The 25,933-nt window shown below is 55.6% G+C and overlaps 2 protein-coding genes and 1 long non-coding RNA gene across 6 annotated transcripts in view; 1 reads left to right on the top strand and 2 right to left on the bottom strand.

The window, feature by feature from the left end:
• The window catches only part of ANKRD11 (ankyrin repeat domain containing 11), a 111,684-nt gene extending 98,268 nt beyond the window's left edge, over nucleotides 1-13,416 (bottom strand). Inside the window, exon 1 of one of the 2 annotated variants that reach the window (XM_068693843.1) lies at nucleotides 13,127-13,416. The gene's annotated coding sequence lies outside the window, so the exon portion shown is untranslated. Of the gene's footprint in view, nucleotides 1-1,269; nucleotides 1,338-13,126 lie in introns of those variants that run through there. The other variant, XM_068693844.1, reaches the window with a different exon arrangement.
• Nucleotides 13,417-14,172: 756 nt separating this feature from the next.
• Nucleotides 14,173-18,493, bottom strand: LOC137862156 (uncharacterized). Of its 2 annotated transcripts, XR_011100069.1 has the most exons (3): nucleotides 18,211-18,493; nucleotides 17,904-17,994; nucleotides 14,173-17,273 (listed from the first exon to the last, which is right to left on the bottom strand). It is a non-coding gene; the product is annotated as an uncharacterized lncRNA (long non-coding RNA). The 2 variants fall into 2 exon arrangements; XR_011100068.1 differs by having other exon boundaries at nucleotides 14,173-17,994; nucleotides 18,211-18,484.
• Nucleotides 18,494-18,643: 150 nt separating this feature from the next.
• The window catches only part of SPG7 (SPG7 matrix AAA peptidase subunit, paraplegin), a 31,659-nt gene continuing 24,369 nt past the window's right edge, over nucleotides 18,644-25,933 (top strand). The window contains exons 1-3 of one of the 2 annotated variants that reach the window (XM_068693852.1): nucleotides 18,644-18,819; nucleotides 20,080-20,182; nucleotides 21,548-21,637. In XM_068693852.1, the coding sequence (XP_068549953.1) occupies nucleotides 18,709-18,819; nucleotides 20,080-20,182; nucleotides 21,548-21,637 (304 nt within the window). In that variant the 5' untranslated portion in view covers nucleotides 18,644-18,708. The remainder of the gene's footprint in view (nucleotides 18,820-20,079; nucleotides 20,183-21,547; nucleotides 21,638-25,933) is intronic. The other variant, XM_068693851.1, reaches the window with a different exon arrangement.

Genomic DNA, 25,933 nt, shown 5'->3' with positions numbered 1-25,933 from the left:
GCCAGGGTAGGAGCACTGCCACTCTCCTCAAAAACACAAGTCTGCAATTTCTCTTCCTCCCTGCTCAGTTTTAACACGCTGAGAAGACACAGAGCATTCTCGAGGAAAAAAAAAAAAAAAAAGAGACAGCCACATTTGTCACCTTTTAGCGTCGCGTATTTGTAACCATGCAACTCGGTGGCAAATGGGATCCAGGTTGCTATTAATAACCCAACTATTTCCCTCCTGAAAGCTGATTTGTGAGAAGGATGCAGGCATGGCGTTTCTTAAAAAACACTTATTAGCCAAGGAGGAGTCAGGGAAGTCACCGTCCTGCCTACAGGAGCGCACACAGAGAGAAAAAGGGAGAAAATGGGGGCAGCTTCTCCAGGACAGGTCACCCGCTCCGCCCAGCGGCTTGCGGCCACCCCCACAGCCTTACACAGAGCAACACGAAAAATGTGAGCGTTAAAATGTGCTCAAACCCCTGGGGAAGGGGTTTCGCGCCCGGGGAATGTGGACACGGCCCGCCCCGGAGCAAACAAGCCGCACGGAGGGTGGCAAGGAAAACACGCAGAGGACAAAAGGACAGAGCTGGGATTAGAGCGGAGTCCCTTGATCCCCGGCCAAGCGGCCTACCCGTGAGCCCACGCAGCCTCCAGAGCCAGCTCAGGGCCCCGAGCGCGCGGCACTTAGGTTATAAAAGCAGCCCTGGACGCACGCTTGCAGTGTTCTTTGCTCTGCTGGTGGCTAAAAACAATCCCTTTGTCATCAAATCTTGCTTCGGCGAGCTGACGTGACATTTTAACGCAGGAAATAAGATAATTATGGTTCAAGGTAAACAACTACGAGCGCGCATCACGAGCGGTTCTAATTTTAAGCCTGAGTCCCTCTCACGCCGTCCCTGTTTTAAAGGCAGTTTCCTCGCAGGCTGCTCGGCGTGCCCGTGCCCGAGCCCTGTCCCTACCTCACACCGACACGGCCTCGGGAGCACAGGCAGGTCCGGCATGAGGAGCCAAGGTGAAGGCAGGCACGGAAGGAGACAAACACACCACGAATCCCAAATAGCGTGAGGCAGGAGCTGGCACGGGGAAAAGAGCGAGCACTGCCCCAGCAGCGTGTCCCACAGCCCGAGCACCCAGCGCAGCCTCCCGCTGGCAGGGGCAGGAGGGATTCAAGTCCCAGCTCGCTGCCAGGGCACCAGCTCCTGAGCTGTTCAACGCGAGGCAGCAAACCCACGCCGTGCCCCAACTAGCCCTCGCGCTGCCGTGCAATATTCGCGGGAGTTACCTGGAAACGAAGCCTCCCCAGCACCACGCATCGCCGCCCCGGCCTCTCCGCCAGCGCCGCTGAAGCACAACATCCGAGTGTGTCTGAGCTGCAGGGAGATGGCAGGGCTGCGAGCTGTCTGCCTCCCAGATGAATCACGGCGCGCAGAGGTAGCAATAACTCTAACTACTGTTTATAGGTGCTCGTCTGGTAGGCTTTCATTCTTCCTCAGCCAGAGAAAAAGGGCTAAATTACAACCAAACGAGCACGGCTGAACGAGGGAATGCAGCAGAGCGAACGCCATGGGGTGCAGACAAAGCATTCTTAATCACTTCTGCTTAGGAGAGACAGAAGTGGTCAAAACTATTTCGACAGCCCGTCGCAGGAACGCTGCTGGCCGTGCAGAAGACTAAACAGCACCAGCGCATCACGTGGGGACGTCCGCGCAGCTCGGGAGAGCGATCCTCGGGCACTTCGCATCGTTACGAATCCTCAGCGCACCCCACCCCGGCTCTGCTATTGTTGTCAGAAAGGGAACTCCAGCCAGAACGACTCTTCCCACATTTTTTTTTTCTTTTTTTTTGGGTTGGAAGAAGCAAAATGGCAACGCGGCTCAGCAAACGCGCGATTCCCCAAGCACCTCACACGGTCAGGCAGCTCTCCTCCTTCAAGAGGAAAGCCGAGCAGACTCTCGCAGCGCCTGCTGCACGGCAGCACGGGTATTTTTAGCTGCAGGCAGCTGAAGGCAGCAATATGGTGGCAATCTCCCAGGCTGAAGTTCGCCGGGGGAGGCTTCTCCCTCCTGCCACCCCGGAGAAGCCGGGGCTCGAGGAGCTGGAGGCCGCAGCTCACCCTCTCCCCATCGATGTCCCGCTTCCCCCGGCCTCTCCCCCCGGCTCCAAGTCACCCCCAGTGCCCACAAGCAGCAGGGAGCAGGGGACGGTTGGGCTTTGGGAAGCTTTATCTGCGATTAACACTTCTCCGCGGTGCTGATACGGTAACGGACGAGCTGTCAGGCCCGAACCGAGCACAAACAAGTGGACCTGAAAATATTTCCAGCTTCAAAGCGAAGCTCCAGGAAGTCAAATACTCGCTGCCACCCAAGCCATTCCGCTCTCTCGGGTAACGAATGAATGTTTAACAGAGTAATCAGCTAAGAGCCTATCCACGGAGCCCACAGCAGGTAACTCAGCCACCACACGCTCCGGTTATACACAGGGCTGTGCTCACAGTGCAATTCATCACGCAGCCCTTCAGCGCTGCACCTTCAGGAAAAAAAACACCATGAAGATTTGCTCGGATACCGGCCCCAGAGCTGGGCAGGAGTCGAGGAAGGCAGCTGCCTTCGTGCTCAAGGTTTCTGGCTGGAAGCAGCTCCCGCGAGCCCCGGGCAGGCCGACACCGCAGAGCCAGCCCCAGCAGAGAGCTCAGCACCAGCTCGCAGTTCCCTTCCTAGCATTTCCCTGTGTTATTATTTCATTGCTCAACTCTCAGGTAAAATAATCGCAAGTTACGAAGCATTTGCTGCTTTTTGAGTAGCTGAAGTTGAATAAAATTGGAGCAGAGTTCACCAAGGAGCCTCCGTGAGATCCCGGGGAACAGCCCTGCTCACAGCCACGTCGCTGCCAGCCCTTCCACTCCACGGGGACTGCCCTTTGACCACGCTTCATTTCTGCCTCCGGCACGCAGCAGGAAGCACCGGCACGGCACAAGGCAGGGAAGCAAGCAGCGGGGTGGAGGTGAGACGGCCAGCAGAGCCCGCAGGCTGCAGCCGGGGCAGCAGCAGCTCCCCACCACCAGCTCCCCGAGCAGCCCAGGCCCCTCGGCAGCTCCTTTGGAACTCGCTCGCCCTCCCTGACAGCTGCGAGCCGTGCTGCGAGCTGGCGTGTAGGACTGAGCAAAACAGGGACTGATTCAGCCCTGCCTCCCCTCCTCAGCCCTACCTCCTCCGAAGGCTTTAAATAGGATGTTATCACTACTTGTTTATACGCCATTACAGAAAAATGCTCGGTTTCTTCATACTGCATTACAGAACAAAATGTTACTCAATTCTTTCCGTAAAGCACCAAGAACCGACTGTGAGCCCATATGCATCCGAGCGCATCCACGTGCCGGGATAATCTGCCGTTACGTAAGGGACAATTGGCGCCTGCCCACGAAGGGGAGGAAGGAAAGGGCCAACATACAAATCTTCCTTAAGACCTAAATCCCAACCGAACATGCATTTGGGGGAATCTGATTCCGGAGGCAAGCGAAATTGACGTCCCCAAGTCACCATTTCGGGGTTCGGCCATGGGAGAGCAGACAAAAGGAACTCCCAGGTGGCTGATCCCCTCTCCTTTAGCTCATCCCAGTAAGCAAAAATGAATCGTGAGCAGAACGGCGAGCTCCATTTAAGCCAATCCCAATGCCACCAAGAGGCCAGGCAGAGTCCAGAGGAACAGCAACTGCAGCATGGGACAGACACAAAGAGGCCAAACAGAAGGGTGCAGAACCCAAGCCCCACAACAGCCAAATTAAGTCTGAGTCTGCCCCATTTATCCACGCTTAGCCAAAGCGTGTGTCCCTGAAGGCAGGGCTAAATGCTCAGGGATGACCCTGCAGGCTGAGCTCCCCGTCCTTCCCCATGGGCGTGGGATGGAACAGCGGGTGCCTGCGGGGCTGCAGCCAGCAGAAGGACACACGTTGTTACCAGGAGCCCGTCCTTACGCACAGTAAGGCTAACAAACATCTCCTCGCGGCGTTTCAATGCTGAAGGGCTGAAGCTGAACCGGGTGCCACAGAAAGCACATCGCCAGCCAGGCTGTGACAGCAAACAAAATGAAAATTGAAAACGAAGCCTAGCTGATGCAAGAGCAGCAAATATCAGCTCAGGTCTTCTGAACACCCAGGCGGTCCTCACAACAAAACTTCTGCGGCACAGAGCAGCACCCTGGGTCGCTCCGAAATTGGGGCCGAGGCACCCCAGGCACCTCGCAGCTCACCCAAACCAAGCGCCTCCTGCACGTAACCGCAGGTCCTTGGGCGCGAGGAGCAGAGGTCCATTATACAGGCACCGCATAACCCAGCTCCTGGCAGTCGGCACTGCCACATCGGCCTGCGTTTCTATAGCAACCGGGGAGGAAAATATAAAGCAAATTACGGTTAAATGAAAATTATTCTCCATGACAATATATGTTAATGCAGGGAGATTTGCAAAGCCATTCTGGATAAGAGTGTTTACATTCACACATGTGTTTACAGAAATAAATAAAGGGGAGATGTAACAGCTAATGGATCTCCCGGAGACGGGGATTGCAGCCAGCCCTTTTTTTTCAAGTTTTCACGTATTTAGAATAAAATCCTTCCTGCTAACAAAGCGAGCCACCTTAATGCAGGTATGTGCACACTTGGACACGGTGCAGGTCCTGAGAGCAGCAGTTTTCCAGCAGATAGAACTGCCTCCGAGCGTGGCGATCCTTCCGTTCCCGGGCTGCAAACAAAGGGCGCGTTTGTGCCTCCTCATCCCAGGAGAGGAGGTTTGAAACGAGCGGCTAAGCCCCTCGGAATATTTATAGAGATCTGACTGGGACTGGAATAGTGACTTGTTTTAATCAGCTCTAACTTCCTGACGGAGCGCTGAAGGGGGTTTTATACCCCAGGATTCGCAGCGCTCGCACCCTGCCGCGGTTCAGAGGCAGCCCAGGGCACGGGAGTGCGCTGCCAGCCCTCGGTTTTCAGCATTAAGGCTTAGAAAGGTGACCCCACGCTCCTCCACAGCCCTTCTTGCCGGGGAACCTATCTGAGACTTTGGGCATCTTCTGAAGCATGAGCAAAGTTCACTGGCAGCCGTTTATTTGTTTTTTAATTCCCTTGGCTCGTGCCCAAAGAAGAGCCCGAGGAAGGCAATCAGGCTAGGGACTGGCGCACGGTGTCCCCCACGCCACGGGGATGGCTCGGGGCTCTGCAGTGGGATAAAGCCCTGGGAGGAAGGCAGACACCAGGTCCTCGGGGACAGGCAGAGGAGCACAAGGTGCTGCTTGAACCGTGCAGCGAGCTGGGACCATGGCAGGCAGCGTCCCCTGCGCGGGCACGTCCAACCTCGCTCCACGCGCGCTGCCTCTGACCTCGGAGCCTGTCTCCTGCCTCCACCTCCAGCACAATGCCTGAATCATGAGGATCATAACTTTTTATGACGGTGGGAAAACTGCAATATTCTCCGCGAGCTCGCTCCACCCTGCGCATAAAACTGCTCAGAGGTTCAGCCATAAAGCAAACTCCCTCCTTTGAAGTCCGGCTCCGGGCCCCGTGCGGATCATGACGCTGATGCAAAGCGAGGCAGCGCGTTAACGTTTCACACAGCCACGCCGGGGGAGCAGCGCCTTCATCACTCGCTGCCACTGCTGACAGCACTGAGGCAGGTCAGGAAGTAGCTGGGTAAGGAGAAGCCTTCCAGGTGAGCTTGGTGACCCACAGACCCCGCACACAGCCAGGTGTATTCCGGTCATGTTCTGCTCACCCCATTTGGTGCAGAGCCCACGGCAGCGTTACTGCTCTCCTTTGGGCTCATTCAGCCACTGATCCCAGCCCAGACACGCTGCCCAGCACAGCAAAGCACGCAGCTCTCCCCACACGCCGCAGAGAACAGCCGCCAGCCTCAGCCCGGAGAAATCTGCAGCTCACAGCACAGCAGCAGTTGCTAGGCTCCTCCGCAAGCCTCCGGTAGCTGCTATCGCTGCGTCCCTACCCAAGCTCCTTCCTGCAGCAGCAGAGGGGCTGAACGTTGCTTTCACAGAACTTTAAAGCAGGCCACACGTCTGCCCCAGCACATGGTTGCATTCTGCACCCGTTATGTGCACAAGCAGCGTGTCCGCAGGGTGCTGAGCCCCCCAGGCCACCAGCACCATTGGGCCAGGCACCAGAGCCCCGTGCAGAGCTGCCTTTGCCCCTTGCTGTGCGCAGCAGCCCCCCAGTCCCCCAGACCCCTCTCCCCTCACCCCTTGGGCTGCCCACCCCGCTTTGGAGCCGTTTCCTCCCACCACGCCAAGGCCCAGCCCAGATCTCGACAGGGAGACGGCGACGCGCGATGAGCTCAGAGAAGCAGAAAGGCAGGAAGAGGAGCGAGGAGACATCAAAAGGCAGACTGGCTAAAATTAGAGCCGAGGACTCTGGCTGAGGAGGGCCAGAGGAGGCAGCGCAGCAGCTCTGAGAGGAGATCCCAGGAGAGGGAGAGGCAGAAGGGAGATGGCGAGGGAAGCAGAAGCCAGCAGAAGGAACGGGCTGCAGAAGTACATTCAGCATTTTAAGACTCTAACCCATGGCTTTCGAACCAACCAGCACTGCTCAGCACGCCTGGAAAAAGCCACAGAGCTGCCTTCTTCCCCAACCCCTCCTCCCTTGCACGAGGGAGGGCTGAAAGGCAACTCGGCTCACCACACAACACGTTTAACACCCCAGCACCAGCGCTAATCACAGCAAAGGCACTTGAATTCAGCCGTGCCCCACAGCAGAGCAGCTCGGGCAGCGCAGGGCAGCCCAGGCCCGGGCACAAGAGCAGAGCAACAGGGGCCAGGAGGTCTCCGTGCAGCCCCCAGCACACCAGGAGCCTCCAGCGAGGAAGGAAAGCGGAGACACAGCAGCTCTGAGCTGCCCTCCTCCTCCCAGCCTGTTCTCGGATGTCCTTTCCGAGCGGGCAGGACAAGCAGCCGCACGAGCTGGAGTCAAAGGCGAGCCTCCAAGGCGCGCAGGGTTTACATTTCCAAACCCAGCTCGCGCCTTTGGCTCTGGGCCTGCCAACACACAGCGGGGCAGGACGGGTCCTCATGCACCCAGCACCCACCCCAGGACACCAACCAGGGCACCAAATGGCACGGTGGCATTTCCACAGCTATATGCACCAGCAGGATGTGCTCCCCCAGAGCACCCCGCACACCAGCAGCAGGATTGGGAAGGGGCGGCCCCATCACCATGTCCCCAAGCCAGCAGCACTCACTGCTGAGTGACCCCACACACCTGGGATCCATCAGCAGCAGCCACCAGCTCGCAGAGCAGAGGGCAGACCGAGGGGTTAAAGTCCAGCAGGGAATTCCTGCTCCTCGTAGGACCCCCGTGCCAGCGGGACATCGGGGCCGCAGCCCCCGGGACCCCACCTCGCCGCCTCCCCCCGGCTCCAGCCGGCCTGCAGAAAGGCAGCGAGCGCCGCGGGGCTCCTGGCACAGCTTGTTTACACAGAGCAGGTCACAGGATAGGCTGGAAGGTGCAAGCAGGATATGGTTTTTACGGCTCTGAACTCCTGCCCAGATAAGCTGATAAGGCTGGGTGCACTGCTCACCCGGGGGCAGGGGGCACCTTCGTGTCTGCTCTGCTGAAGGCGAAGATGGACCACGGACTGCAATTAAGGAATTTAGCATTGATAGCAACGTCTCCATTCACCTCGTTTTCCTTCAGAGCCATTCTATGGTGTTTTTTTTTTTTCTAGTAGTGCTCCTGACTGCACTCTCACTTCCCTGGGAGGTGCCCCAAGCAGCACAGCACCGCCAGCACCCAGCCCCTTGCTGCACAGGGGTGGCAGCTCCCCAGCACCCGCTGCCTCCGAATCAGGGCTCTGTTTTTCAGGGTAACACCTCCCTACCTTGCCATGCTTGTGCCACAACATTAACAGCTTCACATTGTTGTTGGGGAGCTGATTTTGGGCCCCCACACAGCTGCTGGTCTCCCCGAGTTCCTCCAGCACCGCTCTCCAGGCAGGGACACACACAGAACTTGTCTTGGACAAGGCAAAGCCAACGCAGGAGGAGAGCAGAGGCCTCCTCGCTGCTCACACCTAACGAAAACATCAGCTTCCTCCCAACCTCGTGGAGACAAGGCTGCGTTCACACACGCTGGCAATTCCTCGACCCTTCCCTTTCCACGCTCTTCTCCAGGCTCTGGTCAATGCACAAGGAGTGGGCGCCGTGTCTCACGCAGCACAGCAGACACCTCAACGCTCCCACAAGGTGTCCGATGCCATCAGCTCGGGTTTACCAGCACCGAGCTGGTGCACAACCCGTAGCCCATTTGTAGTTTTACAAAGCTAAGTTTGTTTTTCTTCGAGTCTGCCTGGAGATTTGGGGCAGATAAATAATTCAGCGCAGGAACGCCGGCACCGCACGCGTCCATATGGCCGGGCAACACAGACGGCACAACGCGCTCCATCACCGCCCCGACAGCGCCTTCAACCCTGACCCAGAAAAACACCGCTGGCTTCTGGCTACCCCAGCCAGTTGCTCGTGCTGGGGCAGGGTCTCTCCTCCACAGACCACAGTTTCGGCTTCTGTAGGCAGCAGCAGAACCACGAGGAGCACAAGAGCTCATCCACACGGCGATGGGATCCCACAGCCCCGTTCTGGGGCCACCCCACAGCTCCCTGCACCCGACCACTCAGCTCACGGGGCACCCGGGATCGAGGGGAAGCCCCCAACAGACCCAAACGGGCCCTCGAACAGGACTGCTTCCTTTGCTGACCCCATTTATTCCCCCAGTTTGTTAAAGAACTCACACATGCAGGAACGTTAACACCCCGAAGAGCCGTATAAACACAGCGAGTCCGAGGGCAGCGCTATAAACAGAGCTAATGGAACGCGGCGACTGGAAATGGATCCTGAGAGCTGCCAGATCAAAGCGCCATCCTTCTCCTGGAAGGGCTGCGTTGCCCTTGGAGCCACGGCGCTAATGCCATCTATAAAAATATTTTGCTGAAATAAGGGAAGAAACAGCAGCGTTTCATCTGGCCAAAGGTGCGAGGCTTTTATGGGATTAGCCATTCCACACGCGGCATCAAAATTAGAGCAGATTTTTGAAAGCCCTCAGCCCGGCTGACGGAGGCTACGCAGCGCGTGCGCCCGCCTTCTCCACACACGCTGCATGCCGAACAGATTTTTCGCTGCTCTTAGCATTTAAGCTCCTTTTTGCTTTTATTTTTCAGGCACTCGCGAAGGATTACAAATTGGCATCACCTACAACGAGTCACAGACGAAGCCAGCACCGCCGCCCAGACTCCGACAAATTAAGCTGCTGAAGAAACCACCCCACAGTACCCGTCCTCACGTGGGAAAGGCAGAAAATCGCAGGTGCAGAGGGGCGCAGAGAGGCAGCCTCCGGCCCACGGGCACCGAACGCTTCCTACCCCGTGTCACAGCGGGGCACCGGGACAGCGCCGAGCTCAAGCGGGCTTTATTGAGGCTGTAGCTGCACAAACCCGCAGTGTTCGGGGCGCTGCCGTTGCGGAGAGCTGGCCACAAGGCTCCCCTTTCACGTTCACGCGAGTATTTTCTTCTCACGGCGCATCAGCGGCATACAAATTACATAAGACTTGGCTGGGAAGCGAAGGGCTTCGTGCCCTCGGCGAAGGCAGCTCCTCGCCTCTCATCTCTCTCGCAGGGAAGAGAAAATATTTAAAGGCCGCATACAAATCATTCCTGCCAAGCGTCGTGCAGACTGTTTAAATTAGACGGGGTAAAAATACACGCAAGTTTATCACGAAACACCGAGACCTTCGCCATGGAGACACCGCTTTCTCCCGGCAGCCTTCTCCAACGGAGACGCGCGCAGCTCCCGGTCACGGCGGAGGCAGCAGACACAGCTCCCTGCCGGGGCAACGCGATGAGGAGAGGCACCAAAAGGCACCAGGGAAACGCTCCCAGGTATCGTTTACCCGGCCCCGCTGCGAAGTGCCGGTACCTGCCCCTACTTGCCGCGGGCCTCCCCGCGTGAAGCCTTCACGGCAGGGCAGGGTTGCAGTGCGAGCGCAGACTGCCGAGCCGGAAATTCAGGTACTCGAGACGTGGGGCCAGCCTTGCAAGAAAGCTGCCATTCGTTAATTTCATGAAACATAATTAAGCAGCTCTGGTCCCGCCAACTGCCTGCCTCTCCTTGCAGGAGGAGTTGAGCGAGCCACCACGAGGCCGGCCCAGCCGCCACTCACGCCACCCCCGACGTTTCCCCCAAGGCCGCTGAGGGCAGCAGGCGCCCTTTCGAAATAAATACCGCCATTTCCTCCCGGAGACTCGGCGCTCTTCCTCCTCCTCCTCCTCCTCTTACTCACAGCGAGGATCCGCACCACGGCGTGAGACCCCAGGAAGCAGCCACCCTGCTCCCATCCCCTCGCCCGAGCCACCTCCTCGTTACAGGGCAGGGCTTTCCCCTAACGTCCCAAAAAAGCAAGAGGGTGAAAAACTGGTAGTGCTTCAAACATGTGTCCGAAAGCCACAACACCCAGACAAAGAGCGCGGATTAAACGCCGCCAAGATAGACTTGTCAGGAACCTGGCTTTGAAGTATCTGCAGGAAACGCTGTCATCGCGCAGCCATGTTACAATTACACAGTTAAAATAATCAGCGCCAGTTGTAGGCAGCCCATCTGGTTCACCCGGAGCGCTGCTGGTGCAGTATTGATTAACACGACCGGTCTGCACTGACCCCAGAGAAATACATTTGTCTGCTCTGCTGAGCAGAGAGCGCGCCGCACGGCACCGCGATACGCTCCGCTTTGTTCCACGGCGTTGGTGGGGGGGGGTTTAGTCAATTAAAACAAAAGTAGAAAATGAAATAAGCTTAACGGGTCGACTGCCACACAGGAAGGAAGAACCGAAGCCCAGCACTTTGATCAAGGGGGGTTTTGTTTGGGGGTTTTTTTTGGTGATCTTTTTTTGGCTTGAGTGTTCTTCCCCCCCAGCCCAATCCCCATGTTGGACAGCCCATACGTTTAACCCTGAGAAAACGCTGTTACAACGTCGTAAAACCAAAAAAGCAGCACATAAAAAAAAATCAATTCACCCTGAGCCACATTTTCATGAAATGGAGACGGGGACAAGAGTTCACTTCTACGAGCAGCACTGAATGGCAGAACCAGTTGGGGAACGCTTCGCTCCACACCTCCAGCTCCCAGCCTGGAGGGCCAGGTTCACAGCCACCACGGAGAGGAGGCACAAGCACACACACAGCTGGGAACGCAGCGAGTCGGGGGCAGAAACCACAGGGCTCACACGCCAGCCACGCTCTAACAGCGCTCGCTGCAGAGGCGACCCAGGCTTTGCGAGCCGGAGCCTCGCCACGCACCCAGACGGGGCTGGGGGTGATGCAAGCCCCAGCCAGCCCGACGGCACGGGCTCGCAGCAAACTTCGCTGAAACCCAGCAAAGATGCGCCCTGGCAAGTCCCAAACCTCCTGAGCTCTCCTAGAGGCAAGTCCCAAACCTCCCCGGTTCTCCCAGCACCTGGCAGGGAGGAGGCACGCAGCAGCCATGTGCTGGAAGAGCCGAGCCCCCAGCTTGGGGATGGAGGCACAGAGAGAGCCCTGAGCGTGTGCCCACGTGAAGGGACCACCCCATGGGGCTGGGGGCAGCACCAACGCTCCCCCCCCCGGCTCACAGAAGCCCCCGCGGAGCTTGATCCCAATTCCACACCACGGTTTCCCAGCCCTTGTGCTGGGCACCACCACGGGCTGGGAAATTGCTCCAGGAGGCACCCTGAACGTGCTGCTGAAGCCGTGCTGTGCGAGCGCCAACTTTTCCTTTTTAAGTTAATCAAGGCAAATATTTAGCTCCTGGTGGAGCACGCACAAAAGAGCGCACCGAGGCCGTCCGAAAGCGTGCGGGAGTGAATCGCTCTCCCCACGGAGCGCTGGTCCCCCCCCCCCAAAAAAAAAAAAGGCCAGAATTGTGATTACATAAAGCCCTTCGGTCTTGGGAAGGGACCAGAAAAAGGCCAAAGCCGCACAGCTCCGGGCTCCTTCCATTTGCCCCCAGGAGCCGTGCTGGGGGGGTTGGGGGGGGCTGGAGCTCCCCCAGCCCTGCCTGGAATTCGCTCCCCCGGCGCTGAGAGAGCACTTTGTGCGGGGAGCCGGCCGGGGGGAGGATCCCAGCCCTGCAACCGGAGAGCAAAACACACCCGGGGGCCGCCGGGCCGAGCCAATCCTCGCACATGCGGCCCCCGGAGCCTCCGCGGGGAGGGAGGGGAGAACGGGAGAGGGACGGGGGGGGGGGGACCCGGGCCCGGCCCCACCGCGGGGCAGCTGCTGGGGGCGGCGGCAGCACCGGGGAGGTGGTGGGGGGGTGGGGGGTGAGGGTTAGGGCCGGGGGGCACAAAGGCTGGATGAAGCTAGTGGGGGGGGGTAAATAAATACATAAATAGATAAATAATTAAATAAATAATAAAAATAGATAATTAAATAAATAATGCAATAGATAAATAAATAAATGCCCGGGCCCGGCCGGCTGGCGGCGGCTCAACCCGGGGCTGCACGCACACGCGCGGGGCTCTGACGCCTCCCCGGGCTGATGAAATGGGAAGCGGAAATTACCGAGAGGGGCGGCCCGGGGCATTGTTTTTCCCCCCCCACCCCCCCAACGCCCCCTCCCCCGTTTCTCCTCCCGGTGCTGCCCCCAACCCCCCCCAACCGCAGCACGACGCCCCCCGAGGGCACGGGTGGAGGAAGAGGGGGGGGGGCAGGGAACGGCCGCGGCTCCCGGCCCCGAGCAGCCCCCGGTGGCGGCCCCCTCCCGGTAACCCCCGGGATCACCGGGGACCCCCCCGGCCTACCGATGAGCCCCCCCCTGCCCCGGTACCGGTAACCCCCGGTATCACCGGGGATCCCCCTCGTGTTATCGGTAACCCCCCCGTATTACCGATAACCCCCTGTATTATCGATAACCCCCCCCCCCATTACCGATAACCGCCCGTTATTACCGATAACCCCCCGGTATTACCGACACCCCCCCCACACCACCGGGCACCCCCCGCTCTCACCGGAGACCCCCCCAATCACCCCCTCCCCCCTTCCCAACCCCCCCCGTCACCCCTTAACCCCCTCCTTAACCCCTTAAACCCCCCCCGGTTCCCTTTTCCCCCCCCCCCGCCCCTTACCGGCTCTCAGCGGCCTGAGTGCAGCCCGGCGCGGGGGGGAGCGCGGCCTGGCGGCGGCTCCGCCGGCCCGGCCGCATAGAGGAGAGAGCAAGAGGCGGCTGAAAGGGGTGCAAGGGAGCGGCGGGGGGCTAATGCTGTGGCGGGGGGGGGCAGCAGCGGCCGCACGTCCCGGTGGCGGTGCCGGTGGCGGTGCCGGCCCCGCGCTCCATGGCCCCGCTGCGCTCCGCTCGGCCCGGCCCCGCTCGCAGCGCTGCCGCCCGCTCGAGCCGCTGGCTGAGACGCCGCCGCTCATTGGCCCGCCGCGTCGCCGCCGCCCATTGGCCGAGCCGCGCGCGCCCGACGTCAGCGCGTCCGAACAAGGAGGGGGGGGAAAGGGGGAGGGAGGGGCGCAGCGCGGCCGCCATTGGCTGACGTGGCTCGGCGGCGGCGGTGCTGATTGGTGGGGGGCTGTGAGTGACAGGTGGGGGGGAGGGACCGGGGGGGCAGCGCCGTGAGGTGGCGGCGCCTCAGGGCCCCCCCCCTCTGCGCCCCGTGTGGTGGTGTGAGGGGGATTCGCCCTCAGCGCCGTTTATCAGTGCCCAGAAATCACAAAAATCCCAATTTTTGATCCAAAAATAAAGGTTTTGGGGCTTTTTGGGCTCTCGTTTCCCTTTGTCAGCCTCCCTCTCGGTGGGTTTCTCGTCACGCCTCACCCAAAGCACTGTGAACAGCCTCCCTGCGGCCTCTGAGCTCAAAACTGAGGGGAATTGGGATTTTCGCTTCCCCAATATTGGTGCTGCCTTTGGGCGGCCGCAGCTGGAGCCTTCCCTGCGCCCTCCTGACCTGCAGCGCGGGACGGGCCTCTGCAGGGCCCCTTCCTCACGGTTCTGCTCCTTGCGGCTTATTTGTGATATTTAGGAGGGAAATAAAAGCCCGTAGTTAGCTGTGGGGTGCTTTCAGCCTTCCGTTCCCAACAGCAAAGCCATGCAGCACCTGTATGGCAAAGAAGGAGCCCGTCTGTGCTACCGTGGGTGCAGCTCTCTGCTGATTCAGCGCCTACCAGGATGGGAAAAGATGGGCTTTTATTTTTAATAGGTTATACAAGTGATTGAGGACTACCACGGTCAAACATCGGGGTAAATCCTGCGTGAGCAGTCAAGCGCCAACATCGAAGAGGCCAAGAGAAAAAGCTTCGGGAGCACGTTGATTAGAAGAGCCCTCACTTTAAGCTTGGCTCGTGGTTTCGTTGATGTCACCTATTAGCACTCGGCAGAGAGATGGGCTTGGCAAACGAGACAGCGTTTGGGAGGCCGGCGAGGAGTCCTGCTGCTGCTCCCGGCAGCACAGCTCCGACCTCCCGACCTCCGCTCGCCACCCCAGGTTTCCTCAATAAAACGGCCTCGTGCCCGTGTGGCTGGCAAGGGGGAGCGCCAGGCCTCCTGCAGGCCTCCTGCGTCCCCAACCGAGGAAGATTTCCGAGGGCGGCGGTCCCCTGCTGCTGGGTAAATGCCTCGTATTGATGGTCTGGGCGTGAACTCGTGCCGCTCTGCTCTAATTGCTGTTTTTATGATTCCTAATGACAGGCTTTAGGCTTCCAGCTTGCCGCTGGATTTGAGCAGCATGGAGTGAGGGCTGCTCACACACAGCTTCCTGAGCGGTCCGTGGGGCTTGGAGCTGACTTCAGGCACCCCCTGCACACCGATGGATGCCTGGCCTGAGCTCTGCGTGCTTCAGCAGCTCTCTGGGAGCATTCCCGTGGAGCAGTCTGCTCCTTCATGGCCTCCAACAGCTCTGGTTCCTACCGAGCTAGTCCCCTCTTCCTGCTCTTCTCCTGCAAGCTCAGCGAGGTGCCTGTGTCCCTGTCACAGCCTCGGACCTTGCCTGTCCTAGAGCTTCCCAAGCCCCAACGGGCAGCTGTCCTGACGCTGCTGCCGTACTGCTGATTCCCTCTGATCCCCTGCCTGTCGCCATCTGTCACCTACCTGTCTAAAACTGCCTGCTCCTCAGCAGTGACTCACAGCCACGAGCCTGTGCCCCAGCAGCGTGTCCCGGCCATGCCTGAAGCCCGTGGCTGCCTGACGGGCTGGGGTGCCTTCCTTGCCCTCAGTGGAATTTCAGGCCCCGTGCTGCTCCACATGCAACATTTCACTTCTTTTAAAAGTCTGAGTTTACCCTCTGGTTGCTTCAGCTCTGCATTTAATCCCTTGATTCATTATTGATGTGACGGCTGTGGATGGCGCAGTGGATACCTGACTCCAGGTATCCTTTCGCTCTGCTTGCAAAGTGCTGTGAGATGAGTCCGAGCTAAGAGGGGGGGGGGGTGGCACCCTGCAAGGAGCTCCCCGAGATTCAGGTGGCAAGAACATCTCATGGGGAGTGTGAAAATAGGAGATGTGAGTTCTCAAACAGCAGGGCTGAGGGCTGTGCTGGCTGCAGAACCTGATTCCTCTTTGCCTGAAGAACACCCGGCTGGGGCTGCTAATGCTGCTTCCTGTCCCTAACCTGCTCAGGGGATAAAGCAGGGATTTCAGGCTCCAATCCCGCACCTTCCCCCAGTAGTAAATACACGTAGCATTACCGGGTGATGTCATGGCTGGAGCACGTCCCAGTGAGGCCAAGCCTGGATCAGGTTAGATCTGTCTGCTCAGAGCCTTGGCTCGCTCCCAGCGGAGCATATTGCCAGGCCGGGGCTGGTGACTGAAGCCACCTTCCCCAAGGTCACCTCTCGCACACGCAGGGAGGACAGCGCTCGCCTTCCCCTATGCTGCCCGGCCCGAGCCGCCCACGCACAACTCGCAGGGCAGCCACCGTGGCTGCTGGCCTCAAAACTCCTCGCCTCTCCCTCCTGGCACCGCTTTGCATTGGCACGAGTGAGGCACGGACCCCAGCACCCCCTTTCCTGGTGGCTCGTCATCTGCTCGCCTTGGAGGCACAGTGTGAGAGGAGGAATGGGAATTGTGTCACCTGCTGCAACGTGGTGTGTCTGTAAATAACCCGTCCTGGCAGATCGGTCGCATCCAGGCCGGCGTCTTCTGGCTCAGAGGGTCCCAGCAAGAGCCCCGCAGCCCTCAAATGCTGTTTGTGGCAGTCAGTGAGCCCACCAGGCTCAGCCCGTGCTGGAGCTTGGGTCCATCCAGCTTCCAGCGCCCTGCACCATTCAGTGGGTGCAGGTTTGCTCCCCTGAAGCTGCAGCAGAACCGTAAGGCAGGCAGGGTGAGGCACGTTTGGGTCCCCGTCGGGTCAGCCTGGTAGAAGGCAGTGGAGCCCTGTCTAAGCAAACTGCACTGCGTCGCTTCCAATTGGGCTCCAAGTCTATTTAAGTGATGCAACTCCTTTAAAAATAGAGCGTGCTTAATTAGCAACAGGTCTAATCGCAGAATCGGCGGAGGCAGTGTGACACGCCTTGAGGGAAGCTGAGGTGCGGGAGGTGCAGGGCGCTGCGACCCCAGTGCTGGGGCCCTCGGCCCCTTGGTTCCTGGTGCACTTCGCTGCGGTTGCACTGTGCCCGCACTGGAAATCCCGTGCCTGTCGCCTCCGTGGGCACAGCCTGAGCTAGAGGGAGCCTCCCCCCTCAGTCAGCATTTCCAGAGGAACCATTTCCTCCTCCAAATGTAGCTGGAGTGTAAAATACCTCCCACCACGGGTCCCTCTGCGTGCTGGGTGAGGATGTGACGCTTGTCTCTGCAAGCGAAGGACGGTGCTGGTGAGGACTGGCGTGGCTTGCACGGGGCCAGTGTTTGTGCTCAACTCGAGCTATGACCGGCCCGTAGAGATTAATTGCAACCAGTTTAATTTTGTGTCTGTAAATTAAGCTGTTTGACGATTAAGCCAGTGATACAGAGAGACTTCCAGGAGCGAGGAGGACATTAACATGCTAATAGACCTTGCTGGTAGAAGGTTTGCTTAGATACATCCCAGGGGGCAGATGACAATTAACATCCTAAGAGACTCTTCTAGAAAGAGGATGCTAATTCAGACCTGCTGGGAAGGGAGAGATCCTTCTTACAGATAATTATTTATTATTACTTTATGTAGCCCTGCAACTTCCCTTTCAAGAACACCTGAGATACGTGAGGACAGGTGAGCTGGGAGAACCAACCACACCGACAGTCACTAAAGTTGTCCCGGAGCCACCAGAGGGGAAGGAGAAATACCTGCAGAAACCATCCTGGTCAGATAAACAGGAGAAGGAAGAAATGTGCCTTGAGCTCTTGAAAGGGAGTAAAATGGCACGTCAAAGGAAGCGGGCAGGAGGCTGGAGATAGACCTGCAGGCCTGGCGAAGGGAACGTACATGGGAGCAGGGTGACAAGGGTGTAACTGCGGCAGGAGGGAGGGGATGTTTGGGAGGAGACAGTTTACTCCGAACGTTGTCATAACAGAGCAGGAGGGCACCACGGTGCAGTGAGGGCTGTTCAGGGCCAAACTCCTGGCGTGAGCGAAGAGCAGGAGGGCCCAGGCAGGGCTTGTGGGGCCAGAAGCAAAGGAAAGCTCGCCCTGGCCGGGTCAGGCAGATGGGCACGGTTAGACAGAAGCTGGCAAAGGGCTTGGCAGAGCCTGTCCTCGGGGGGCTGCAGCTCCTGAAGGACTTGTGTTGATTTATGGATTAAACCAGCTCCTGGGCCACCCTTAGCACAGGCTCCTGGGGAAAGCCATGGATCTACGTTCGCTGGGCAGGTGCAGGGGGAACTCTTCAGGCTGCCATGGGCCCACAGGCTGAAAAATCTGGAGGCTCTGCACCTGAACTTGCTTCCCTGGAAGCTTGAGCAAAAGATTGCCCCTAAGATCTTCCACCTTACCGCTTTTACTGGTGTGCTGGGTGAGCCAGGGGGAGGGCTTCTCACAGTCTTGACTGGCACAGCATTGTGCGCAAATCTTGCATTTTTGACCCTGAAGTGGAAGGAAGGCGGAATCATTAGAAACGTGAGGAGACAAACCGTTCAGGCTGTGCTCTGAAATGCCTTCCTGCTCACACTTTGGTTTCGGTGTAAGGCGTGAGGAGATTTTTGTACCACCACCAGGACCGCCTGCCTGCACTGCCCAGCGGTGCCAGGAGCTGCCCCACGCACCGGGGGGGCTCCTCCTCAGCAAACAGAGCCAGCTCACCTGCCCGACAACCGGCTGGAAACACGCTCTGAATATTTAGATCTATTCCAACGCTAAACACATCCGAGCTCGTCCCACTTGGAGGATCCCTGGCGGTGCCTCAGGCGCTGCCTCAGGCGCGGCCGCCTCCCCCCCCGCTCCCCTCGGAGACCGCACCGTGAGCCTCAGCAGGGCCGTGCAGGGCCGTTCTCCCTCAGCATCGCCTGCTAAGGCCGGGCACAACCCGGTTCCCCTCAGACCCCCCCGTGCCGGGCTCCCGGTGCCCTCCATCCCCGTGCCGGTACCGGCCGCCCCCCCCCCTCACACCCGGCGCCATGACGGGGGCGGAGCCAAACTGCGGCCGCCATCTTGCGGCATGGCAGCCCCGCCGCTGCCCGCCCGCCTCCAAGATGGCCGCCCGGCCTTCACCGCCCGCTTCCGGCCCCGCTGAGGCCTCCTCCCGGTAGCCCGGGCGCTCCCCTCAGCGAGCCCCCGGTGGAGCGGGCCCGGGGCCGGGCCATGGCGCTGCTGCGGTTGCTGCTGCTCCGGGGGCGCTGCGCCTGGCCGCGGCCCGCCCCGCCGCCAGCCCCGGCTTGGGCACGGCCTCGGCCGCAGCCCCGGGGCCTGCAGGTAACGGGAGGGCGGCGGCGGGGCCGGGGGGGGGGGGCTCGGTGGGCCCCCGGTGCCGTGTGGCGGGTGAGGCGTTAGCAGCGTGTGGGAGGGGCCGGTGCGGCCTGAGGGCGCTGGGGCTGGCCCCGCCGAGGCTCCTTTCCCCCGCCCCGGTCCCGGTACCGGCCCCGGTCCCCCCCCCCCTCCCCCCCCACAGCACCCGGGGGGCCTCAGGGCCCGCTCCCAGCCCAGCCCCCCGCGGCTGTGGGGCCGTCCCGCACCCCCCCACTGCGGCTCGGTGCCCTAAATGCGCTTCCCACCCTGCTGCTGGGCACCGCGGGTGGGTTCTCCCTGCCTCGCTGTGCTGATGGTGGTGCAAACAAACGCCCTGAAATCGTGCAGAAGGGAAGGGTCCTGTTTAAAGCAGGCCTGAGGCGTGATTTAACTCCATTTTCTGCCTCAGCACAGCGAACGGGTACAGGCAGAGCAAGGAGGTGAAGGAAGAACGGTTTTGAGACCGCTCTGTGAAATATGCCAAGGGTTTCTACCACCACAGCTCTGTTATCGCTGTTCTGTTACAAAAAGTACTGATCCCAGGAGGCTGCCCTCTCAGGCAGGCACAAACAGTTGTGCTGCTGACTACCAGAGGGAAAAATAGAGGGATTTCGGCCCAGTCAGCGCTCCTGTCCCACCTCTGCTGCACAGAAATTTGCCTCTGTGTGTGAGAGGGACAGCGAGACAGGGAGCCCCATCTGAGAAGGGGAAGGTGTGTTCAGTGAGGGTATTAGTTCCTATCGATTCTCAGATGCTAAGGAATTGCCCTTAACGTGGCTATAAGCTGTAGGATTGCTGCTGAATGACCGTGGGGAAAACAGCTGTGTTATCCTCACCCCTGTGCAGCAGGGTTACAGAGCAGTAGTTGTTCACATTCCCTGCTGTGGGAGGGTTTGTTTGCATTCTAGGAGTTGATTTCTAGCATATCTTTAGAGTGAGGAGCAGCAGTACAGTGAGGAAAAAGATTCCAAGCATTTTGAATGTATGTTTCTATTTATACGTGTGCTTACTTTAAACTGGGTTATAAACAACCCAGTCACATGGAAAGTTCACAGCACACAATCAGGAATAATATTTGGGGCTTACACCTGCTGGTCCTGCAACTTCACCACAATATTTTGATGTTTTGGAATTTCTGCCTCATGGGATACAGAAACGAGAAGCAGTCACAGAACTTTAACAATAGTTGTCTTTTTTTTTTTTTTTCTCCTTTATCTCCCTCTTCAGAGCCTTCTGTCACAAACACTTTCCCCCACATCTCAAGGTCTCAGTGGAGTCCTACTGAAACAACAAATAATTCGAGATCCAGTCAGGCTTTGGAATCTCTTAGGTGAGTCCCAAAGAGCAACTCAGATGAGAAACTCGGAGGGGGAAAAAAGATCTTACTTAGAGTGTTGACTTTTGCTTACTTTTAATTCCTGAAACTGAAATAAAACTGTCCTGTTCTTGGCTTTGGGAGCAGAGTAGTGCTGTTTTCAGGGGTTCTAGGTTTTTTGGTGGCAGAGATGAGCAATGATTCCACAAGGAGCTCAGTGTGATTAAGTAAGCACTTGAGTCATTAGATCTAAAAGCTAATTTAAAAACAGCAGACTTCAAACTAGAGAGTCTTCCTGTGCCTCATTAGCAAAGCCGAAGAAGAAAATGTCATTCACCTTAGGCAGAAATCAAATCATGGAACCTTGCTAAAAGCCTCGCATTGGAGCAGGTTAGAAGTGTATGTTATGAGCAGTTATCTGAATTCCTAGAGCAAGAGTACAAAGCTGTAAAACAAAGGCAATTATTCTTCTCCCTCTCCTCTTCAAATTGGGAAGGCAGCTTTGCTGATGCTTTTGAAATTTGAACAAAAGTGGTCCCGGCTATTGTGACTGCCGTGGGCCTGGTGAGCTCGAGCTGCTTTACCTTGAAGAGTTTTAGTGTTTTTTTTTGGGGGGGGAAGTGGGGATAATTTGTTTTGTTTTGCCCCCTTTTTAAAAATAAAAATAAAAGAAAAAATACATGCATAATCTTTCAAATGGCTATGAATCCTCTGGTAGAAATAGCAGCTGACAAGCAGTCCAGCTTCTGGGCTTGCTACTTTCCAGAGCCTTCATGAAACGTCATGAGAAACAGAAGCTACAGTCCTTAAGACAGTTGCCTTGCTTCTGAAATTTTTGTATTTTCCTGGCAAAAAAGCCTTCCCTTAATTGTTTTGTAGCAGCTACCGTGGGTTTTTCTGTTTGCAGCCATCCTTCCTTGGCTTTTATGAGAGTATCCTAACAGTGTTACTGAGAACCCTGCACTGAACTCCAGCAGATAATTTCCTTTAGCGTGCATTTATGGCTCTAGCGTGAGGCTGTTCTTTGCTGACCCCACCAGTGTTAACTTTGGTTATGCCTTGGGGAATGTGTAAATGTGTCAGTACTGAAGGAATTCCTCCAAATGATTTTTTGCTGTATTAAAACAATGTCTGAGCAAACTCATATTTTGATTGGATTGTCGAGAAGTATATATTGTATAAGGAAGCTGAAGGAGCCTGTCCCTCCCAGTACTCCCTCTCGTGAGGCTGTCTCATTTCCATGGCACACAAACGAAGCTGTGCACTTGGGTGGGTGTGGAATTGAGGTTTTTGTGCGTTGGGAGCTCACGTGGATTTCTGCCATCTCTCACTGCCACCTGAGGTCTTTGGTGGTAACTGCTGCACTCTGCTTGCCTGCAGGTAGCACTTACTATTTTAGTACTTCAAGCTCTCAAGGGAGTAACCAGAAGAATGGAGGATTCAAGAAGAAATCTCCAAAGGAGGATGAGGGTACGTATGTGCCAAAAATGTATTTAATGGCATGAATCTTGTGTGTGTGTGAGGGACACGGGTGGAGAGTGTGGAAGGTCAGCCTCAATGCCCATCTCTGGGTACTGCAAACTCCCTGTAACTTACCGACTGTACGAGCCCATGGCTATGAACAAGTTGGAAGGGGGATTTTGTCTTAGCTGATGGTAGAATAAAGCTTAATCAGGCAATGAAACTGATTGTCTTTATGTGCTCCTTTGCATCCTGTGCAAATAATTTCATTGTCTTCTGCTTTAATTTTGCCACTGTACAAAGGGGAGTGGTATTTACTGAGTTTTGGTTTGGGGGTTTTGGTATAGAGCACTGACTTCATTAAGAACTAAATGTTAATACGAATTGAAGCTGGAAGCTGTTTATTTCTTACTTCATTTACCTTCTTGGTGGAAGTGTTTGCTTCTAGTGGTTTACAGAGCTCAAATTTAAAAATAGATTCTTAAAGAGTTCTTAGCTGTGTTAATAAGGGCACTTGCTCAGAAATTTTATTAAGTTGGTCTTCCTAGACACTGGTTTTTGGTGGTTCTTTTTTTTTTTTTTCTTGCATATCTTGCACAGTCTAAACCCCAGGCATCCCAACATACAGAACTTCTTGAATTTTCTCTCTCTACATGTGTTCTGATACCTGGGGAGTTACGTGGCGTGCCAGATGCTGCTAAGTCAGTGGCCACTCCATACCTTAAGCTTGTTGGGGGAAGGGGGAGAGAGGAATTCCAGGGTGCTAAAAAGGAGCAGGGACATGAAGGAGAACATCTGCTGTGTACGAGACAGAAACCTTGCGTAACTTCTGACAGGCCAGTGTTTTGATCCTTGTATCTTCTACCAGTAGGTTTTCATCAAAGATTTTTCAAATTTGAGCTGATTTGTGGGTGTCCCTGCAAGTCTTAGTATTGTCAGCAACATTTTGCTATTTGTAGATTGACAACAGCTGCATTCCATTTTAAAAGTGTAATTTGATTCTTCCTTTCCACTTCTGTAAGGAAAATTCTTTGCTCATTTGTGAGTACATTTCTTCCCCTGCAGTCTCCCAAGAACTGAAGTGTGTGCAGCGTTTCTAGGATCTGGGTTAGGCGTGTTTTCAGGCTCTGTGGTGCAGATTTTGAGCTGTGAAATCCCCCAGCTGAGGCCATGTCTTGCATCTACTGGCCTGGGGATTTTTTTTTTTAAGAAAGGAGTCAGAAGTGCTCCGGATGAAGGCCTCATTCTTCTGTCTTGTCAGTGATACCAGAAGCATAACAAAGACCTAAACGTTTTATTCATTTTATGGCACTTGTTGATGCTTGCAGGGGCTGGTGATGATTTGAGAGGCTTTGCCTGGATATCTGCTGCTTTCTGGACTTCTGAGTGAGGGCTGAGCTGGAGGGCTCCAGACCTTTGCAGTGAGCATCACGCTGCTTTTGTAGATTACGTGATAAACTCTTACCTTGGTGCATCTGATCTGGATGCGAGCGCAGGTATCGCCGAGTCCTCGCTGAGGAAGCCGGAGCTCAGAGGCTGGGGTGCTTGTGGTCTGCGAGACCACACAGGGTGATTGTGAGCACAGCGCCTTGAGGTATTGTAGCTGTTAAAATTAGTAAACAGTAACATGCTGTGTTCTGCGGCCTCTTTTCTCCGGTGATTAATGGATAGCTTGACTTTGGGAGGTGGAATGCTACCCCATGTCTCCGGGGGAATGCTCATCTCTGCAGTAATTATTAAAAAGAACTCTTCAAACTGTCAGTGCAGCCCTTGCAAGATTTTAATCAGAGAGTTCAGATTTGGGGTTAATGGCAAATCATTGCTTCATGGAGGCTTTTGGAGACTAAAGAGCTGGAAGTATTCCCACAGCTGTTGCTCGCAAGTGTCACATCCAGTTCCTGGTTCTCATTTACTGAGTGTTGTGGGGTGGCTTATGGTGCAATATGAATGTTGTACTGTAAAGGCGGTCATATTTTACATAAACTTAGGATTAGATTAATTTTGTCCTTAATTAAATGCAGGGTGGAAGAAAGCTTTGTGTTGTCTTCGAGCTTTCTAGAAACTTCTGAAATTATTCAGCTGTAGGTTAAAGATCTGAGACAAGTCTTGTGTCCCAGACACTGCTTGTCTCGAGCTATCTAATGGCTAGCTTTTACCCTGTGGTGATTTCTCTTTGTGATAACGTCCTCAGTGAATGCGTGCTTTACAACATATTACATGCACGCTGATTTTGTCTGAAATTTAACACAAAGAAGTGCTTTAGCAATAGTTCACTCAGATCTCCAAGCAAGGAACTTGCATAGCAGGAGCTGGACACTTTCTTTAAGTCAGAACTCCTTTTTCTAATCGCTCCTTTTTCCTATCAACTTATTCAGAACTTGCTCAGTAGTTAAGGATAATGCCCAGGCCAAGGCCTCTACAATACTACATTTAAATTTTCTTAATAAAACTACTGGATGTTAGCCTGCAGTTTTGTGACGGATTGCTTTGTTCTAATGAGGCTGGATCTAGCAGATAACGCGGGAGTGAGGAGATGGCATCAGAGAACAAAGTGGATGGGCTGGACGCAGCGTCTGAGCTTGTCACCGTGTTTTGAAATTGCGACCTTATCTGAAAAGCTGCATTGTTTCTATTTAGGAACAAGCCTTTCCTGTTAAATGTGGAGCAGAGCGAGGAAACGAGTGAAAAATGACGCTGTGTATCTGAAGGACAGAGTACTTTTTTTAGCATCTGACTGGGTCATATGTTTGTCCCTTGGTTTTGTTGCAGTGTGTGTAAGGGTCTAATTGGTGGTTAGTGATAAATGCTGGTGTCAGAACTCTTGTTATGAATTCGCAAATAAATCTAATCTGGGCTGCAGCAGGCAGAGGCACTAGCGGTCCAGTGGTACGGAATTAATTTATTTCTGGGGGTAGAATAGTATTTATGTATGCCATCTTGCTGTTGATGTTAAATTGTATATCAAGAAGGAGCAGTAAATTATATATTGAGAAGTTCCACATAGAACTGGAAAGAGGAAGATATTCGTTGTCAGCTTAACAACTCGACTGCTCGCTGGCAGCTGACGTTGAACTGTGCCACCACAGAATTCAGAATTTGCCTATGCAGTACAAAAAACGTTGGGAGCCTGAAAGAAAAGGTTTGGTGGCAAATACTGCAAACCAACCGTCCCTTTTTCTTGTGTCACCACTTCCTATGTCACTGATATGGTAAAGGTGGGAAAGCACTTCTAGCATGTAGTGCTGATACAGATCCTTAACGTGGACGAGTTATCAAGCCTGTTTAAATATTAAGGTGGTTACGTAGCAGGGGAGAAAACGTGCAACAAACAATGAGATTGCTGTGCAGTATATTTTGATTCAGAGGTAAGCTGCATTCCCCTCTTCCTGTGCGATGTTTGATTTGTTGCAAGTGCCGATTCTCTCTGAGGCAGTGGAGCTTTGTTGGTCTCGTGGTGCAGAGCGCCAGCAGATCAGGAGTTCACCAGGAAGCAATTATCCCTCAGCACCGTGCTACGTGATTTAACAGTGAAACTAAGACTGGTTTTACTCACTCCTAATATTCTTTTCAGTGGATACGTTAGCAACAGCCCGAGGACTAGGCAGCGTAGAGGCGTGTTAATTAGAACTGGGCTGTAGTCATACTTGAGTGATTTTTTTTTAGCAGCAAAGGTCTGGTGGCTTTATTATTTTATCCATCCATGTTAGGCCAGGCAAGTGGGTCCTTCATTTCCGAGCAGAATGGTACTTGGGGTCACCGCAATGGGGGCAGTGGGCTACGACCATCTGAAGTCTTCTGGAGCACAGTCGGACTGCCCCGAAGCACAGAACGCTGGTCAGAGCTTTTCAAAACGTTAGAGATGGGTTTTGGCCTTCGTGCATGACAAATTCTGGAAGTAAGGGACTTTCTTTGGCTCGCCGATGCTTCAGTTCCTCCTCTTACTGAAGCACCACTTAAAATGAAGAGGCAATCCTCCGTTACCTCTGTAACGTGTGTACGCAGTGCCTCCCCGCGTGGCTTTTGGGGCTTTGGGGAGCAGCTGAATGTAGATGTGGTACAACAGCCTCGATTGGAAAAGCAGCAACGTGATGCAAGCAGATGATTGCTGGCTGTCAGGATGCAAAATGTGTCTCCTTCCAGGCAACCACTAGGCTTCCATGTGACTGCTCGTGCTTTCAGAACCAGGCTTTTGCCCTGCTGCTGTTCCGTATGCACAGCTGGGGCCCTGTGGCTTGACAGTCAGAAGCCAGGAAGGCCTGGAAGTGAAACGTAACCCAGAAAACCAACTCCTTTGTGTAACCTTGG

The sequence above is a fragment of the Anas acuta genome, chromosome 10 (genome assembly GCF_963932015.1).
Source record: "Anas acuta chromosome 10, bAnaAcu1.1, whole genome shotgun sequence".
NCBI lineage: Eukaryota > Metazoa > Chordata > Aves > Anseriformes > Anatidae > Anas > Anas acuta.
This window is presented reverse-complemented; position numbering and strand designations above follow the sequence as displayed.